The sequence below is a fragment of the Octopus bimaculoides genome, chromosome 23 (assembly GCF_046866305.1).
Source record: "Octopus bimaculoides isolate indiv1 chromosome 23, ASM4686630v1, whole genome shotgun sequence".
Classification (NCBI taxonomy): domain Eukaryota; kingdom Metazoa; phylum Mollusca; class Cephalopoda; order Octopoda; family Octopodidae; genus Octopus; species Octopus bimaculoides.
The window spans coordinates 19,656,950-19,677,049 of record NC_142950.1 but is presented as its reverse complement, the minus strand read 5'-3'; the positions used below and the strand labels follow the sequence as shown (position 1 = coordinate 19,677,049).

Here is a 20,100-nt window from a genome sequence, read left to right as displayed (position 1 = left end):
ATAAACATACATACTTATAGAAAAGATACGTATACCTAAAACAAAGCATTATAAAATGGGTGAGGGAAAATGAGTAGTGGTATTAGCATATCACCTGTTATTCAAGTTATAGAGTTTAGAAGGTGAAGTAAAAATTATCCAATATATATTATATAATACAGAGAGGAGAGGAGGATATACCAAATCAGTATCATTTATAAGTTATCTGGTATGTAGCTATCCGTTAGTTACATTTCTAGTTTGATTTATAGGTAACTGAAGTTAAATAGGTAATCAAAATGTATGGGTCACTATAATATATTATATATGGGATAAAATACATGTGCCACCGAAGGTTAATAGGGTTAGATGATGTGTTCCTTTAGTATCACATACAACACCTAACTAGGGGAATAGGAAAAATCTCACTAGATGACCATGCCAGTTGTTAGACTGCACAGGCATATAAACTAGTGTAACCCTATCACTCGAATTTGTCTTGTCTGCCACTTTACTGATACATTATTAACATTATCACTACCATCAATACATCTATCATTATTATTACTGGTATTCATACATTTAGGGTTTTCATATTCAATATCTTGTTTGTAGCCAGCTTTTGATAGAGCCGAACTATAAAAATGAGAGTAGGAAGTGAAAATGTCTACATTAGCTGATAGTTTGTCCAAACATTTTCTACCCATTTACACTTCTTGGCCAAATTTGTTAATATTTATTTAAACACAAAATTAATTTTGCATTGAAAAACAAGATAGTTTAATAAGCTAAAACGAAGTTTGTTCTGTAGTGTATCTCAATCCTGTAAATTACCATAATCAGAGAATTTTAACCACTGTTCTTGAGCCCTCCACAACTATTAGCACACACAATATCAACAGAATGGTTCACTTGTTAATTTCAATGCCCTAATCAGAGCAGTAACAATCTGGAGTTATTCACTTACCCTTTAGTTGGATCTAGAATCAGCGATCGTATTCTGCGCCCTTTACCAATATGGTTTATAATCTGGCATAGTTTACCATTTTCAGTACATAGAAATATCGTTCCACGATTTTTATGAGAGAAATACCAGTTTTTACCAATCCAATCATACGCAATATCAGCAATTCCTAGAAGAAAAGTAATTTCAATACGTTATTATCATTTTTAATATCACCTTCATCATAATCATCATAATTCTTTTAACTTCCACTCTTCCATGCTTACATGGGGTAAAAAAGAAATTAATTGAAGGAGATTCTCTATAGTTAGATGCCCTTCCTGTCACCTGTTTCAAAGCAAGGTATTATTTCTCCATGGCCAGACATGTTTTTGAAGATTACTGGAAGTGAATGACACTGCTTATATGACAGTGACACTTGTTTTCAACTATCATTGTGACCAGGGTGAATGCTGTTTTAAGGCCAGAAGCCTGAGAGTGACCTGTGATTGCAGCTTTGGTTGAATATACTGAAATTTAATATATTTACATATTCATTTTGCTTACTCAGAGCACTCTGGTCTATTTTTGTATTTTTCTGAATTACTTTACTTTTGTTAGCAATCCTGCAGTCATATATAACTAAAACCAAAGATCACCATTTTGAATATCAGCCTCCAGATTCCTATATCATGACTGTTTTCACATTTGCTTTACAATACTTGCAAAAGCAAGTTTGACAGATAAAAGTAAGTTGGAAGAGAGTTTTCAACTACCAGATGTCCTTCCTGATGTCAATCTCTGCCTCTTTCCAAGAGAGGTAATAATCTCTCAGTCTATTGAATAACTAATAGCCAAGACAAGTTACATTGTGGAGAACAGGAAACAGATGACACTGTATGAATGAGACTTTTCCTTCTTTTACTTGTTTCAGTCATTAGGCTGTGGTCATGCTGGGGCACCACCTTGAAGAATTTGAAGTCAAATGAATTGATCTCAGTACTTTTTTTCTTTAAAGCCTAGTATTATTTCATTGGTCTCTTTTGCCAAATCACTAAGCTATGAGGACATAAACACTCCAGTAGAAGACACTTGCCCAAGGTGCCACACAGTAGGACTGAATCCGGGGCTATGTCATTGGAAAATAAAAATTCTTACCACACAACCATGCCTGTTTACAGTCCATTTTTGTATTGTCTAACTGTCCGAATGTTTTATTGTCACCTGTTACGGTCTTCTTCCATTTTCTGTTTTTTTATATATATATATATATATATATATATATATATATATAGTGGTGTACGTACACTTTCAGTCTCCTGTATTTAAGTACATATATATCTAAGTTCTGTACGAATGTTTTACTCTTTTCTTTAGCCCCCTTCACACTTTCTTTGTTCCTGCCACTTCTCCTTTACTTGCTCCCACCCTCTCTCACATTTTTGGCCTTCCTTAGATTCTCATCACTTTCCCTCATCCTTTACCTCACTCTGTCCCTTACCTTTCTTCTCGTCCCTCCCAAATTCTTTGATCCTTCTACCCCCTACCTCTCTCCTCTCCTTCCACATGACCGGTGTTCGGCCAAGCCTGATCTATCTTTCTTTCTTGGTTCAACTGCCATCCGTGTAGTATCTCTTATATTCCTTCCCATGATGATAATCTTCTATGTTCCTGCCATGAGGCTTCACTTCCACACACACCAGCTTAATTTAATTGACTCTTAGTTGAAAGACACCTGTTGTTTGTATTTGTAATCATGTACCATTTTTTTTTTTTTGTCCTTGTTTTCATATACATTTGCTTGCTTTCTTCCATAGAAACTAGAGCTCCTAGCTTAGATTTTCTTGGGGCTGGCCAGATTAGAGCACTCTCAAAAGTAACCGGCCAAAACTGCAAAGACAATCTGGTACTTGACTGAAGATTGAAAGGTCCGAATAACCTGCCCTTGTTTTTTCCTGTAATTTTTTTGTTTAGTCTAACTATCCGAGTGTTTTGTTGTCCCCTGTTATGTTCTGCTTCCATTTTTTTTTATTAGAATATAAACTAACAGAAATATTAAATGCAAATTTTATCTAAACGAATCTTTCGTTTAAAATACAATTTAAACGAAGTTTTATGTTAAACTAAAATTATAAATGTAAAATAAATAACTTTAACTTTAATATAAACTAACAAAAAATTAATTTATATAAATTTATATATATATATATATATATATATATATATATATATATATGTATATACATATTTATATATACACACACACACATACATATATATATATATAAATATACATATATATATAAAGTGTTTGATACATACATACATATATATATATATATATATATATATATATATATATATATATATATATACGTATGTATGTATGTATGTATCAATACTTTTGAATGAAATTACTCACTACCACAGCTGATTGTTGTGTATAAAATATACCTTTCAGTTTAAATTCTGTTTCAAGAATCCAGGTGTCAGATGTATCATTAATACTCGCACATTGTAGCTGTTGGTCTGTTTTACCTGGGAAGTTGGTGATCTGAAACAAAAAACATGGGATATGAATATGTATATTCATTACAAAATGGTAGAGATGGTTGACTTGAGGAGTGTCTCACTTCTAGTATTTCCTTTATAGGGATAGATAGGGACAGAGACAGTAACATAGAGATATACAGACATACATAGAGATAGTTAGAGAAAAAGAGAGATAGCTAAAGAAATACAACATGGATAGAAATACAAAGATATGTGTACAGATGTACAAATATATAAAATGGATTAATAAATCCAGGCAGATATCTAGTGTTAAATGAATTTGGTTAACTATATCCAACAATCAAACACCAAAAAATGCAAGTAGAATAAACATCCAAAGTAATTCTTCATGTATGACAAGTAAATCCAAATATCACTGGGAAGAATTTCAAGAAATCCAGAAGAGTAAGAATGGTGAAAATCACATCTTTAACATATATTAGCAGAGATACCCGGCATTGCCCATGTTACATTCAATTGAAGAATTAGACTTTTCCGTTATATTTTCTGTAATGAACTAGAATACCTATGATTCAAATTTCATCAAATTTGCAGATGAGGGTTCTTTCCTTCTTTACACACCCTAAAAAAATTTTAATCATGACACATGTATCCCATACTACTGATCTTTATGCACAGATTCCAAAATTCCAGTCTTATGGAACCTGTTAAAAGGATTTGGCTCCTGAAAAATGGAGGTCATGGAGCTCTAAAATGTGGGAGTTAAGGCTCCTATTGGGGGTGGGTGTCTTAATGTCAACCAGAGAAGTTGAATTGTTGAGAATCTTTTTAACTTGGGTCTTATATGTATTGTTCGAATTTCTTTGAGTTAGGAAATATATGTATGTTCACTGGAAATCAAAAGACGAATGATCACAATAAGCAGTCAGCTACCCTACCCTAGTCGTTACTACTCCCCAATGTAGAATTCCTCACCATACAGGTGACAGGCACAGCTGTAAGATGCATTATGGATCTATAGCAATTGGGAGGGTGTGACCCAACTGAAATAAACATTAACAACTGTGTGACGTGAGGGCTAAGGAGAAATGAAAGTGTCACCTCTGGAGTTTGTAAATGACCACTATACCAATAGGTAACTGGACAGAATAAATTTATAATCTCTAAATGTCTTTCAATAACCAGTCACTCATCTGGGAAGGCCTTGAAATCAATGTTATCATTGGGGGACTATGTGTGACCCAGTGATAATAAAAAGACGCAAAGGAGGTCTGCAACCACATAACTTTACTGAACACTTTGCAACTGAATCAGTGGAGGCAAAGATGCCTCTCATTTACTTAACAATTTATGCACCACATTGCAGAAATCACAATCTAAGTACATCTCTAAGCAAACTCTTACACTTTTGTACCATTGAATTACAAATAACGCTCATCTTTTATGCTCGGGTGACGCTACAGCTTCCAAGAGTACAACTGTATTCGTCTTTGTTTAGATAAAATGACTAAATTGTGGGTGTTAAGTCCCCATGAAGGGGTCTTTCTAACTTCTAAGAAGATGAAATTTTAGAAATATTACTTCATTTGTGTCTAATATCTATGGTTAAAATTTCATCAAGAGCAAAAATATATGAATTTTCATGGGGGTTATGGCCCTTATGCATAGAATATAATTTCCAAATTTCATAAAGATCCATTCAGTACTTTTGACCTAGTTTTGGATCATTAAAAAATGACTAAAATTTGGGAGTTAAGTCCCCCATTAGGGGGTCTTAGAATCCTCATGAGAAGTGGAAACTTTGAGAATACTTCTTGATGTGTGTCAATTACCCATGGTCGAAATTTCATCAACATCTAAAATTTATGAATTTTCATGGGGGTTCTGCCGCCTTTAATTCAAACCAAACATACTGCATTATACCTGCCTTATGCATTGAATCTAAGTTCCAAATATCATAAGGATCCATTCAGTAATTTTTGTCCACGAAATTGTATGAAACACACAGCATTACCCTTCTTCCTAGGCTTGGATTTTGTGTTCCAAATTTCGCTAGGATCGGTGTAGTAGTTTTTGAATGTATAAGTAACACACGAACACACACAAAGACATTGACTTATATATAATAGATATGAATATGCACGTATACATACATGTATGTGTGTGTGTATTATACACACACACATACACACACACACAAAGAGAGATTGATAGATACAACTGAGTGGGCAAACAAAAATATGAGACACTGCCTAGTGCTTTTTTTATTTTGATAAGCCTGGTACTTATTCTATCAGTTTCTTCTTGTCAAACCAGTAAGTTATGGGGATGTAAATAAACAAACAGCAGTTGTGAAGTAGTGATGAAGGAGAAACACAGAGACAAAGACACACACATACACTTACATATATACATACATATATATACAATTGATTTCTTTCAGTTTCTGTCTACAAAATCCACTCAAGGCTTTGGTTGGTCTGAGGCTATAGCAGAAGACACATGCCAAGTCACCACACAGTGGGACTGAACCCAGGACTATGTGTTTTGGAACCAAGTTTTTTACCACACAGCCACACCTGCACCTCTGTATATGTGTGTGTGTATGGGTGTATATATGTATGCATGTATATATGTGTACATATCTATATATATATACATATACACCTATATATCTATACATATATATGTATACATATACATGTATATATATATATATATATATATATATATATATATATATATATATATACACATCTATATATATACATTTGTGCAGATGTACACACACACACACACACACACACACACACACACACATATATATATATATATATATATATATATACACACACATAATATATATATATATATATATATATATATATATATATATATATATATATATATATATATATACATATATATATTATATATGTATGTATGTATATTTGTATGTATGCCTGTATATATGTGAGATAATCGTTTCACTTTAATAGTTTCAGTATTAAAGTGAAACTATTCAAGTGAAAATATCTGACATTACAATAGAGAGATGTTACTGTTTCATTTTTGACATGCACTAGGCAAGAAGTTAAAAATGTTTTTGGCTTATGACACTACATGGACCCTAAGTAAGGCATGTGTAAAATTTGAATGGAATTGGTTGTGTAGTTCTTAAGTTTTAGGGATTCACACAGACAGACAGACATTCTCATCTTGATATATATATAGATGATTGCCAAGTGGCAATATAAACACAGAGGTAACAGGAGCTGAAGTTTAGTCAAGATGGCTTTGGGTTAGTTACTACTTGTGTAAACAGTTTCACTTTGCTATGAAATAGTCATAGTTCATGCTTTTTCTATTCCATTCCCTACTTCTTTTGATTTTTATTTGCATTCTTAACAGTTTTTATAGTTATAACTGTGAGTTGTATGGAGACCGTCAGCTTATCGAAAATCATTTTAACTTTGATATGGAAGAAGTGTGCAAGCAACAAGGTTAATAAATATATTTTTAATCGTATAATGTCCACTTTTTGTGACCTGTACTAGCCACATAAATGCGTGAAGCTTACTAACTTCCTACACTTTGACCCCTGAATTCTACTTAACTATTGCAAAGGGTCATGGAAAGATCCATGCAAGGAACATCACTAAGAGAGCACATTTGAATTGAGAAAACATGAGAGACATAGCAGAGTGAATGATGTGATTGCACAAGTTCCATTGGGCCAGATGTTGCACAACTCACAGACAACAGGTGGACCCATGCAGTTGCTAAGTGGTATCCAAGAAATTGGAAAATGCCACTTGGAAGGCCTCCACGATGATGGAAAGACGAGCAATTTGGGTCAAGATGGAAAAGAATGATGCAATCCAGACAAAATTGGAAGCACATTGTAACCAGTGGTGGAAATAGTATCTGATAATCTGGTCGAGAGAGTCACAGAGCAAGAGAGACAGTGAGAGAAAAAGAGAGATACTGACATGAAGGGAGAGACAATGATAGTTGGAGTGAGAGATACATAGAGATAAATAATAGTTGACACACTGACAAAGATGTTAAAACATAAGACAAAGTGCCTTGCAGTATTTATTCTGGCTTTTTGTTTTTTCACTTCAACCTTCTAGGGTTGATAAAGCACCAATTTAAGATGGTGGACTGATGGAACTGGCAGAGTGTTAGATAAAATACCTTGTTGTATTTGTTCTGGCTCATTGCATTCAGAGTTCAAACCCAGCCATGACCTGGTTGGATAAGAAAATCTCTTGTCTGGTTAAATAACATCACAACCTGGCATCATGGGTCTCTGGTTTGGGGGTTATCTTCCTCCCTCCATCCCCTACAGACCCTATAAAGGTTCAGGAACACTGCCCTTCCCTCACTGACTATAAAATTAAAGAAAACAAAGCTAGAGAGAGTGTGAGATATAGATACCAAGTGACAAATAGTGATACACAGAGTGAGATTGGCAGGATAGATAGATAGACAGACAGACAGACAGCTAGATAGACAGACACACAGATAGACAGACAGACAGACAGATAGATAGATAGACAGACAAACAGATAGACAGACAGACAGACAAGCAGACAGACAGACAGACAGACAGACAGACAGACAGATAGATAGATAGATAGATAGATAGAGAGACAAACAGATAGATAGACAGGTAGAAAGAAACAGACAGACAGACAAACAGACTGACAGGAATATAAATCACATCTAGAATTAGAGATATGGGGAAAAACCAGATATATGGTAATAATGATAGATAAAAATAGACACAAAGAGACAGGTGGTTACAGAGATAAAGGAGTGGCAAAGAAACTTATCACTGCTCAGTGATAAAGAAACAGAGATAAAGATAAAAAGACACTATGGAATAGGATGTGAAAATGTGTCCTAGAACAGGCAAGAAATAGTAGTAGGTAACAGTTTTATTGAGTATAAAATCAATGAGTTCAGTTTTAATGGGTCAACATGACATAACACGTAAGAGCTGGTTGTACAGTTCTATATTTAAGAGATGAGGAATTATGTACATTATTTACATTTGACGGATATTTGTCCTCATCTTGTTTGTTGTTAACACGTTTTGGCTGATATACCCTCCAGCCTTCATCAGGGGTCTTGAGGAAATTTCAAACCTGGGTTCTAATTCCTAAGGTATTTTCCGATGTTATTATTATTATTATTATTATTATTATTATTATTATTATTATTCAGGTTGCCATATGGTGTAATGGTTAAGAGCATGGGCTCCTAACCCCAAGATTCCAAGTTCGATTCCAAGCAGTGACCCGAATAATAATAATAATAATAATAATAATAATAATAACAACATCAAAAAATACCTTAGGAACGAGAACCCAGGTTCGAAATTTCCCCAAGACATTTGATGAAGGCTGGAGGGTATATCAGCCGAAACGTTGTGTTAACAACAAACAAAATGAGGAAAAATATCTGTCAAATGTAAATAATGTAGAGCTGGTTGTGTCAACTTATCTGATACAACTGTGCAAACAAGATTTTACTAGTTGCAATGATAGACCCAAATCATAGGTAATGCAGCTTTACTGAATAATGCCTCAGTATTTAGATTAGCAGAATCAATAGAGAGTTGGACAGCATATATTCTGAGATCAAATCCCACCAAGGCAAGATCAACAACAACAGAGGCACGTGAACCCCATACAATGGGGAAAACCACACAGGGTATCTGTCAAACCACACCCCCCTCACCCCCTCTCTCAAGCATACACTCACACTGTCACAGACACACCCACCCTCCCTGATACAGAACATACAGACACTAGCCACTATTCATCCAGTAGTGAAGATGAGGAAGAACCCCAGAAAGTAAAAAAACGAAAAGGGTAAAGGAAACAGAAAATAAAAGAGCCTACACCCAAAAATGCAGAAACCTCCCAACACATCGAACATAGACACAACAAAAACTACACCAGCACTACCATCTCCACAACCACCACTACCCCAACCAAATCCACCCATGCACTCACAACCACACGTGGCCACCTGACAAAAGAAAGCTCACAGTCACCAATGAGGAAACACTGAATTATGTGCTCTTGAGGAGATCCAACAAAACTTTGGTGGCTCTCACAGCCAAACGTTCGTGCCACTAAGAGGCTTTTACCTGATTTTCCAGAGGAATCAGATCCAGAGCCCGGGCTACTGGACTGCCAACAATTCCAGGAAGGTAAGTAACCCTGCTTTTTTTTCTTTTCCTCAACCCTTTTGAGCTGTCATGGCAATAGTGAAATGCATAAATATTCACAGCCTAAGATTGCTCTGGAAGCAAGGTCACTAGGTCTGGATGTGATAGCAGTCAGTGAGACCAGAATTTCTGACCCACATGATCTTGCGCCCATTTTTGACAATTATGAGATCTATGCATCTCTTAGTCAACCTAGAATGGGAGGCGTGGTGGCAATGCTGTTTAGGAAAATCCTGAATCTCGAAGTTCGGATGATCTTCCTCAACCCAGAGGGTAAGTTGGTGGTCCTGGTTGTGAGCAACAGTGAAGGTGGTGTCTTTTAATTAGTCACTGTTTACACCCCATGGGGGCAGGGCAGCCAGATTTCTTAAGATGTTTGGAGGCGAGATGTCACACTCTTTAATGTTACTGGGTAACTGAAACGCCATCTTGGATGCATGCCTGGATAGGGTGGGGTTAGCTGACAGGAGAAGGGGGGAGTAAAAGCCTCACAAACCTGCTCAATCGCTTCCAGTTGGCTGACAGGTGCCAACTGGATTTCCCGAATGCACCAGTGTGGACATGGGTGAATTGCATCAAGTCTTTCAGATCATATCTAGATAGAGTATTTTGTAAGCCTGTAGATAGAAATAGTATAAGTTGTCCACGTTTCAACACCATTGGTTACACAGACCATAAATTTGTGATCTGTACGGTTGACATAGATAGGATCCATAGACAGGGCGCCGGATACTGGAAGCTGAATATGTCCTTCCTGGCAAGCCAAGCTTTCAGAGACTGGGTTAGCAAGTTAGTCCACCAAGAGTTGGCAGGCACAATCATCAACAGCTGTTGGTGAATAGCCCTGAAAAGGGCTATTATAGTAGAGGCAGTAGGTTTTAGTAAGGAACTAGTGTTAGAGGAATCTAAGAAAGTAGGAGACCTAGTTAGGAAGAGGCACTTAAGAAAGGCATAGCGACCAATGTACTGGCAGTGAGATTGGTCCTTGATCAATTCTTTAATGCCAAGCATGAAGGTTGTGTTGTCAGAGCTAGGGTGCATGCACTGAGATGGGAGGGGATGAAAGTTGTTCAATGGGTCCAGCTGACAGAGGCACTTTGTGGAAACAAAGCACCAATTAGGTCTTTGGTGAATTTTGATGGGTGCATGATAACTGAATCCAAGCAGATGTGTGCAGAATTTCAGCGGTACTTTGCCAAACTCTATGGGGCGCATGGTGGTTTTGGGACAGTGGTGGATTTCACCTCCTATCGCAGTGGCATGCCGTGCCTCTCAGCCAGGTATGTGGAGTTCTGTGAAATGCTAACAGCTGAGGATGCGATGAAGGCTTGCGCAAGAGAGAAGTCTCTGGAGTGCGATGGTCTACCCTTCAAGCTTTATTTTCATATGCCAGACTTGTTCAGTGGTCTTTTGACAGATGTCTATGACAACTGGCGGCAGAATGGGAGAATTCCTAGTGCTGTGAGCCATGGAGTGGTGGTGCTGTTGAGGAAAGACCCAAACAAGGGGGACACAATTGATAGTTTCAGGCCTATAACTCTGCTGAATGCCAATAAGATTTTGGCCAAAGTGTTATCCAAGAGGTTGGTGCCTGACATTAATAAGTTGGTTGGTGATACACAGACATGCGCTATCCCATACAGAACTGTCCACGACAACCTCCACCTCATACACTACATCATAGAGAGGGTGGGTAAGGAACCTGGCATGGGTGAGACCCAGATCAATTTGGGCCAGTCGAAAGCTTTTGATAGGGTCGACCACCAATACTTGGAGGCTGTTTTAATAGCAGTGGGTTTTGGTTGCATTTTCAGAGGCTGGATTGCTGCAATGCACAGTGACATCTGTTCAGTGGTCAAAATAAATGGCCAGCTATTGGAATCATTTAGCATTGCTTGTTCAGTCTGTCAAGGATGCCCACTCTCACCTCTTCTTTATGTACTAGCTCTTGAGCCAGTTCTGTTGAAGCTGGATGCTTCGAGGGGCATGCCACATGATCTAGGATGCGGAAGGTTCTTATTGGCTTATGCAGATGACGTCACTATAACAGTGTCGGACACCTTGGAAATCGAGGTGGTCAGTACTGCTCTAAGGGAGTACAAAGCAGTGACAGGGGCAAAGATCAACCAGGAGAAGTCAGTGGGCCTGCAGCTGAGCACCTGGAAAGGCAGGTCCATGGCAACCAACAGCGTTGTAGGGCACTGGACAGAAGGACTGGTTAAATTGCTCAGGGTCTGATTTGGTCCAGACCTCCAGGTGGACAAGATTTGGGGGGAAGGTGACAAGCAGGGTAGCCAATCTCACCCAGAAATAGGCAGAGAGGAAGCTGTCCCTGTAGGGTTGGGCGGAGATGGCAAATGCATACATCAGTACCGCCTGACCATCATCCCTTGCCCCACTTCGTGCCTGATAAAGTTGGAGCGCTTGCTCTTCTGCTTTCTCTAGATGGGATGTATTCTGCTTGGTCCATCTGCTGAGTAGAGGACTGGACATGCTGTGGTTAATGATGCGCAGACATGCACTGAGGCTGCGACATCAGTGTTTCCTTACCAGTGAGCAGGTGTAGTCACCATCCCTCAATTGGGACTTCCTGCAGCTCATCTCATTGACAGAGCTACAGTCCTTGTTCAAGTGCAGACAAAGAAAGGGCACTTGGCACCTGAAGTATTAGCAAGCACTCACAGCTTTCTGCCAGCCAGGCAATGAGTTTAGTGGAAGTTCCACCATAGAGTTTTTTAGGGGATTAGTGGAGGGAAAGAGTGACGACATAGTTGGGGAAACACTGGGTGTTGAAGGGGATCAACTAACTGATCTTTTCCAGAGGACTTTCGGGCCAGGGCCTATGGATAACTTCCAGAAATCCCTGGCCCAGCAGTGCTGCTGAGGAGCTTTGCTGAGTCGAGACAGGCTCTACAAACATGGAAGCACTGTCAGGTGGTTATGTCTGAGGTGTGCGCAGGGCAATGAAACTGTCCTGTATGCACTCATCCAGTGTCTGTGCATTACTGAACTATGGAACTTTGTTGAACAGGTGTTGTCACATGTAGGATGGATCCGGTTATCAGCTGAGTCCATTGTGAGGATCACATCACTGCCTTCGTTTGGCTAGGAGGGAAAGGTAGCTTTCCTCTGCTTGGTTGCTATAACAAAAAATGTAGTATGATGGACGAGACTGAAAGGACTGAAGACAAACACTTTCCTCTTCAGCCAAGCCCTCATCGACCTTTTCAAGTTCCACTCGAAAAGGAAAGTGAAAATAAAGAAGGAAATACTGCCTCCCAGTAAATTTGTTAAAAGGTGGGTGGATGTTATGAAAATGGCTTGTGTGAAGGGGCCTACTCTGAATATTTGTCTATAAGCCAAAGCAGTTGAGGGGAAGAGGGGTACCTAGCTGGCGTGCCTTTGGCAGTCAGGGTGATCAGGATGTGTGGGGTGCCTGGTTGGCACTGGGTGGAACTCGCCCCTATTGGGGAATTTTGTTTTTATTGATTACATGTTTTCTGTTATAAAGCCCACTTGTCCCTTGTCTTGTATTGTCCTTATATGTTTTTGTGTTCGGCCCTTGGGGCCAATAGAGAAAGAATTTTATTATTATTACTAGCAGAAATACCCGACTTTGCCCGGGTTAAAGAGAATAATGAAATCTAAAAATGCCGTCTAGACTACGCAACCCTCAACTGTTAGTAGCTACGATACCATATTTCTACATTAATAACTCTCCAATCCATGCCAGCATGGAACACAGACATTAAGTGGAATGCCAGTCTCTCATCTAGGAGGGCCTTGAAATCAATGTTACCAACTGGGGACTATGTGTGTCGTAGTGATAATAAAAAGACCCAAAGGAGGTCTGCAACGAAATAATTTTACTCAACACTTTGCAAGTGAATCAGTGGAGGCAAAGATGCGTCTCATTTACTTGACAATTTATGCACCACATTGCAGAAATCACAATGAAAGTATATCTGAAAGGGTAGTCTTACACTGTTGTACCGTTGAATTACAAATAATGCTCATCTGTTATGTTCGGGTTAAAATTTCATCAACATCAAAAATATATGAATTTTCATGGGAGTTATGGCCGTTATACATAGAATATAATTTCCAAATTTCATAAAGATCCGTTCAGTACTTTTGACGTAGTTTTGGATAAGAAAACAAATGACTAATGTGTGTGTTTGTGTGCACGTGTTTGTGCGTGATGGGTGTATATATGTATAGATATCTGTATGCATGTATATATATGTATATATGTGTACATATTACATGTACATCTATATATATATACATCTACACATGTGTATACATCTACACATGTGTATACATATACATGTATGCATATAGATCTATATCTATCTATATATATATCTATGCATATACGTGTACATATACATGTATATGTATACATATACATCTCTTTCTCTCTCTTTCTCTCTCTCTGAAAGTATCGAAATGTGATTGTTTCAGTTAGTGGAATAACGTGTACATATACATCTATATGTATACATATACATCTCTCTCTCTCTCTCTCTTTCTCTCTCTCTCTTTCTCTCTCTCTCTTTCTCTCTCTCTCTCTTTCTCTTTTTCTCTCTCTGTCTCTTTCTCTCTCTGTCTGAAAGTATCTGTCATTACAGTATCGAAATGTGATTGTTTCAGTTAGTAGAATAGTTTCATTTTTAAAGTGAAAATATTTGACATGAGTGTTTTTGTTTCACTTTTGACACGTAATACTTAAATAGTGGAGGAGATATTATGTTGCTGTGGGCTCGAACTCTGGAAGAAGTTAAAAATTTTTTTTGACTAAAACACAACTGGAACCCTAAGTAAGGCATGTGTAAAATTTGAATGAAATTGGTTGCGTAGTTCTCGAGTTTTAGGGATTCACACAGACAGACAGACAGACAGACACACACTCATTTTTATATATATAGATTATTATTATTATTATAAGCAGCAAGCTGGCAGAATCTTTAGCACACTTAGCAGCATTTCTTCCAACTCTTCATGTTCTAAGTTCAAATTTCGCCATGGTTGACTTTGCTTTTTATCCTTTTGAGGTCGATAAAATAAGTACCAGTGCAGCACTGGCGTTGATGCAGTCGACTAGGTCCCTCCCGCAAAATTTCAGGATTTGTGCAATTAGTAGAAAGGCATATTATTTTTATTATTAGGTGGAAAGCTGGTAGAATCATTACTGCACCCATAATATGCTTATCGACATTTTTTCCTGCTTAACTTCAAGAGTTCAAATGTCACTAAGGTCTACTATGCCTTTCATTTTTTCAAGGTCAGCAAAATAAAATAGTCAAGTACTGGGGTCAATGTAATCAGTTAAACCTTTCCATCAAAATTTCATTAGACCTATAGCAGAAAGAATTATTCCACTGTGTAACTAACTTTTTTTGTTTGTCTTTGGTCAGTAAGTGTTATTTCCTATTTGCTTCTATCTACAAATCAAAGGAAATGACTATTTCTTTCAAACTTTGCTTTTGTGACCTGGACATCAATGTTTGGAAACTGACCTATTTCCCATTACATTTCTGATGGATTCAGCACCGAATTGCTGAAGTAGAAATATTGTTATAGTAAATAATTCTGTTCAATACCATAAATATGCTTGTCAGTTGCTTGACCTTAACCACTTGAGCATGTCCCTTAGTGGCTGACAATATGTGCATCTCTGATCATGAGCAGAAGTAGTGGGAGAGCATCATAATTATGTGTTGAGAGGAATTCTTTGGGGTTTGAATAAATGTAACAAAAGTAAAGTTTGAAGGAAATATTAGCCATTTTTCATATTTTCTATGGGTAAGCAAATAGGAAATAGCAGTTGCTACCCAAGGACAAGAATGGGGTTACATAGTGTTGCTATTATTATTAGTCCCTTCTTGAGGTAAAAAAGAAAATACTGCAGAACACAAAGGTGAAAATAGTAAATTCAATTGATTCCATCCATGATATTAGTTGACTTTGTGACTGTTATCTGAACTCAAAAGATAGAAAAGAAGGAACATGATTGATTCTTATGATGTCTTAAATTCATTACCTTGCTGTGTTGTTAGCCATTTACCAACCAAGAATGGTTAGCAGGGAATGACAGAAACTGTAGAGTGTCAGACAAAACACCTTAAGGGATTTGACCACTTCCTTTTACATTCTGAATTCAAACCCCATGTTGTCTTTTATCAAATAGGCACCAGTCAAGAATTGTAGTTGATATAACTGACCATTCCCCTTCCCTACAATATTTAAGATATTCTACCTAAATTAGAAATTATAAAAGGGTGGTGAATCAGCAGAACTGTTACAGCATTGGACAATAAGCCTCATGCTATTTGTTTCAATACTGCCAAGGTTCATAAAATACAGTACTAATTTGCTAATGTCCATCCTAATGATTTCTGGTATAATACTTATGTGTTAGAAGCAATTGTTAAAATGTGGTTGAGGGCAGCAGAATGGCAGAATAAGGAGATAAAATGTCTTGTGGTATTTTGCTATGCCCCTCAAAATTCTGAGATCAAATCCCAATAAGGTTAACTTTGTACCTTGTTGATAAAATAAAGTAATAACAAATTAAGTTGCTCAATCTAACTGTTCACACACTCTGCCCTTACATTGTGTGCTCTTGTGTCTGTATTATATATACATCCATTTCTGCTGTTGTTGGGGTGTTTTCAGGTTCCCCATCCATACGTTTTATCAGAAGAAACTGTCGTTTATACTTTCCCACTGGACTCCCAAGCATAATCAACTGAGACTAAAGTTATTATCCAACTGTCTCGCTCTTGGTCTACCTCTAGCTCTCCTGATTGGTTCAGCTTAAAGGTTCTGCTTTACAATCCCTTTCCTGCAGTACTCTACCTACATATCTGTATAAACTAATGCACAACAGTATTATAATATTATATATTACATATTATACATGAGTATAAAAATATATATAATGCATCATTATTGGGTTGGGGGGGGATATAAGAAAGAAGCTTCACTGACCCAGCAGAATGATGAATTTCTGTGATTGAAGTCCATTGTTTCAACAGCATGACCTTCGACACTGAACAGAGTGTCCCCGCTTGTGTTGGCAGACAAGCTGATATGTTGTACGTTATTCGTGTTTGTGTATAACAGTGTTGCTTCTTCGTCTTTTGGAACTGAAATAAAAAAAATGGCTTTTGAGCAATGTAGCAAGCTTTAACCCTTTCCACAACAACCTGCTTGGCACTACCCCCTCATTCTATGATACAAACTTCCAGTTCTTTGAAGTGATCTACCTTAAAACTGTCCTTCAAAATTTCAACACCAGTATATTAATAATGGCAAAATTATTTTACGAAATTCATCATTATTTTCAAGGTTAATTCAAACAAAGGTAGTGTATTTCATTAGAAATATGGAAAGAAAAGGGTTAAATATTGTATCATTCATAGTTCTAAGAAACAAACTTCCTGTTTTAAAGTGATCTAAATTAAAACCTTCTTCCATCAAAATTTCATGCTAATTTATGCTTCAAACAGCAACTTAATAATGACAAAATTGTTTTACTAAATTATTCCTTATTTTCAAAATAAACTGAAACAAAGGCAATGTATTTCAATAGAAATATGGCAACCAAGGGGCTAAAGTGATCTAACTTCCATTAATGTGATTACACAAATCTATGATTATCAAGGAATATGACATTACTCATTTCTTCAGTCACAATAACTTGAATAATGACATAAAGATTGTTTTTCTGCAGCTACAGGTAAACAGCTACTTGAAAAGAGAAAGATATAGCAAAAAAACTGTGTGGTATTTTCTGTTTTTGAATTAAAACTGACCAGAGATCAATTAACAGAGGAGATATGTAATGTAACAGGCCCAAAGGACAAGTTTTATATTGTCTATATGATATGCTGACAATAAAGGAGATAACACAAGGTCATCGTATCATCTAACTCTGTCATCATATCAAATACTGACAACTGAATACTATAAAGACCTCTGCTCATTTGGATGTGGCTGGGCTTATGTTTTATTTCATCTATATAATGTGATAACCAGGATGATGACTCTGGATGACTCTACTTCTTGGATCCAGCTGGATCTTACTCTCGTCGCCCTCAATAAGTCCAAACCATCCAGGCCCTATACTAATCACTACATTCCATCCTTCTTTCCCAGAACGTTCATCTCTGGAACACCTTCCCTACTCATTTTCTGGCAATGATTCAGGCAGAACATTAATGGTATCAATCTCACTGGTCTCAGAGAGCCTGTAAAAGGTCATGAGTACTGCTTCTTTCCACTGACTCAGCAGATGGATATAAAATATATAGGTGGAGGCATGGCTGTGTGATAAGAAGTTTGCCAACCACTACATGGTTCTGGGTTCAGTCCCACAGCATGGCTTCTTGGTAGATGGAAACTGAAAGAAGCCCAGCATATGTGTGTGTGTGTGTGTGTGACCACCATTTGATAACTGGTTTTGGTGTGTTTATGTCCCCGTAACTTACCAGTTTGGCAAGAGACCTACTGAATAAGTACCAGGCTTTAAAAAAAAATAAGTACAGTCTAATGACTGAAACAAGTAAAAGAGAAAGATACTAGTGAACACATCTCCCATAAATGTCTATAGTAGTACCAATACCATCACCATCACCATCACCGTCACCATCACCAAAATAGTGACATCTTCTGTCAATACATCAGGATTGATAACAAAATATACAATTGTTGTCTCCCATTGTTGTGTCAAGTAACAACAAAGCAGACGTCTGGCTATCAAGTACCAACAGCAACAATACAATGGCTCCCTTTACCATATCTAATACCAACTACAAAATAGATGTTATATTATTGGGGAACCGGTCTATCAAGTACTACTACTACTACTACTACCACCAACAACAACAACAACAAACAATAACAACATAGACACAGAGGTAGCTGTCTCTCTTTGCCATATCTAGTACTAATTACAAGAACAACATTAAGGTGGCTAGTAGGTAGAATCATTGGCATGCGGGGCACAATGCTTAACGGCATTTCATCTGTCACCCCCAAAATTGCTGGTCTTGTGCCAAAATTTGAAACCAATTACAAGAACAGCAAGATGATGATGATGGTGGTGATGAGGCTAGGAAAGAAAAAGATTAGGATTGGAAAAAAATGAAATGAAAAAAAAAACAATTCTTATTAAAAAAGTGTTTAAAAGAGAAGCACCTACCATTAATGGCTTCACAAGACTTGTTGTCCTCTTTGAGATCATAACCAGCAACACAACTGCATGAATAGTTGGTGTAACCATTAACACATGTCTGGTCACAGAAGCCATCATAGCTGCACTCATCCATGTCTGGAAGGAATCAAGAATAACAAGGAAGAAAAATTAAAATTAAAAACAAAAAGAAATGAATGAAAATCAATCACCTCTCTCTCTCTAGTTATTGTGTACAACTAAGTTTTTAAAAATAAGTTACACAGAATAAAGTATCTTTTTTAATAAAATTAAATTTTAAAAAATTATTTTGTAAAACAAACGATATTCAACCCAGTGTTGGGTTAGCAGCCTCATTTTGTAAAACCTACACTTGCCCCAGAAACATCCAAAACAACCAAAGAAAATCTTACAGTTCTGGGGAATCAGAAGGACCTTACAAAGAAGGAATGAAGCATGGCAGCTTCAACAAAAAGGCTGCTACGCATCTGATATGCTTCTTAATGCTGAGGAGAAAAGCTGTCTTTGGTTTGTGGAACATCAGAACCATGAATGAGAGTGGCAAAACAGTACAAGTTGCTGCTGAGTGGAAGAGATACAGTTTTGTTATCATGGAAATGACTGTTGTCAGACTTTCCTTGAGTGGAACCCTCACCCCCCTACCAAGGTAAATGGAAGAGAAGAAGGCCAAAGAAAAGAAGCTCCTGGTGATCTGGCCTAGAAATTGCTGGAACTGAGAATAGTTAGAGAGGAAATCCTAGGACAGGCCTGAATGGAGGAAGATTATCGATAGTCAATGTCTCAGATGGTGAAAGCATGGGTCTGAGTGAGAGATAAAAAAAAACTGAGGACAAGGATTCTAGTTGATCCGATCAACAGAACAGCCTGCTTGTGAAATAAATGTGCAAGTGGCTGAGCAATCCACAGACACATGTGCCCTAAATGTAGATCTTGGGAGATTCAGTGTGACACAAGATGTGACAAGAGTGGCCCTTTGAAATAGAGGTAATACTCATTTTTGCCAGTGGACTGGAACAACGTGAAATAAAGCGTCTTATTGAAGGACATGTGCTGCCAGGAACTGTACTCCCAATCTTATGGTCATGAGCTCAATACCCTAATCACTAAGCCTTCACACACACACACACACACACACACACACACACAAAAAAGTGGTTAAAACAAGGAAGGGCAACCAGCATTAGAAACCATGCC

The 20,100-nt window shown here is 37.4% G+C and overlaps 1 protein-coding gene across 4 annotated transcripts in view; it reads right to left on the bottom strand.

The window, feature by feature from the left end:
* Positions 1-20,100, bottom strand: part of LOC106879043 (prolow-density lipoprotein receptor-related protein 1) — a 315,430-nt gene that overhangs the window by 167,369 nt on the left and 127,961 nt on the right. For all 4 annotated transcript variants that reach the window (XM_089340178.1, XM_089340176.1, XM_089340175.1 and 1 more), the window contains 4 exons: positions 18,895-19,023; positions 16,680-16,837; positions 3,377-3,476; positions 947-1,112 (listed from right to left, as the gene is read on the bottom strand). In XM_089340178.1, coding sequence (XP_089196304.1) covers positions 947-1,112; positions 3,377-3,476; positions 16,680-16,837; positions 18,895-19,023 — 553 coding nt within the window. The remainder of the gene's footprint in view (positions 1-946; positions 1,113-3,376; positions 3,477-16,679; positions 16,838-18,894; positions 19,024-20,100) is intronic.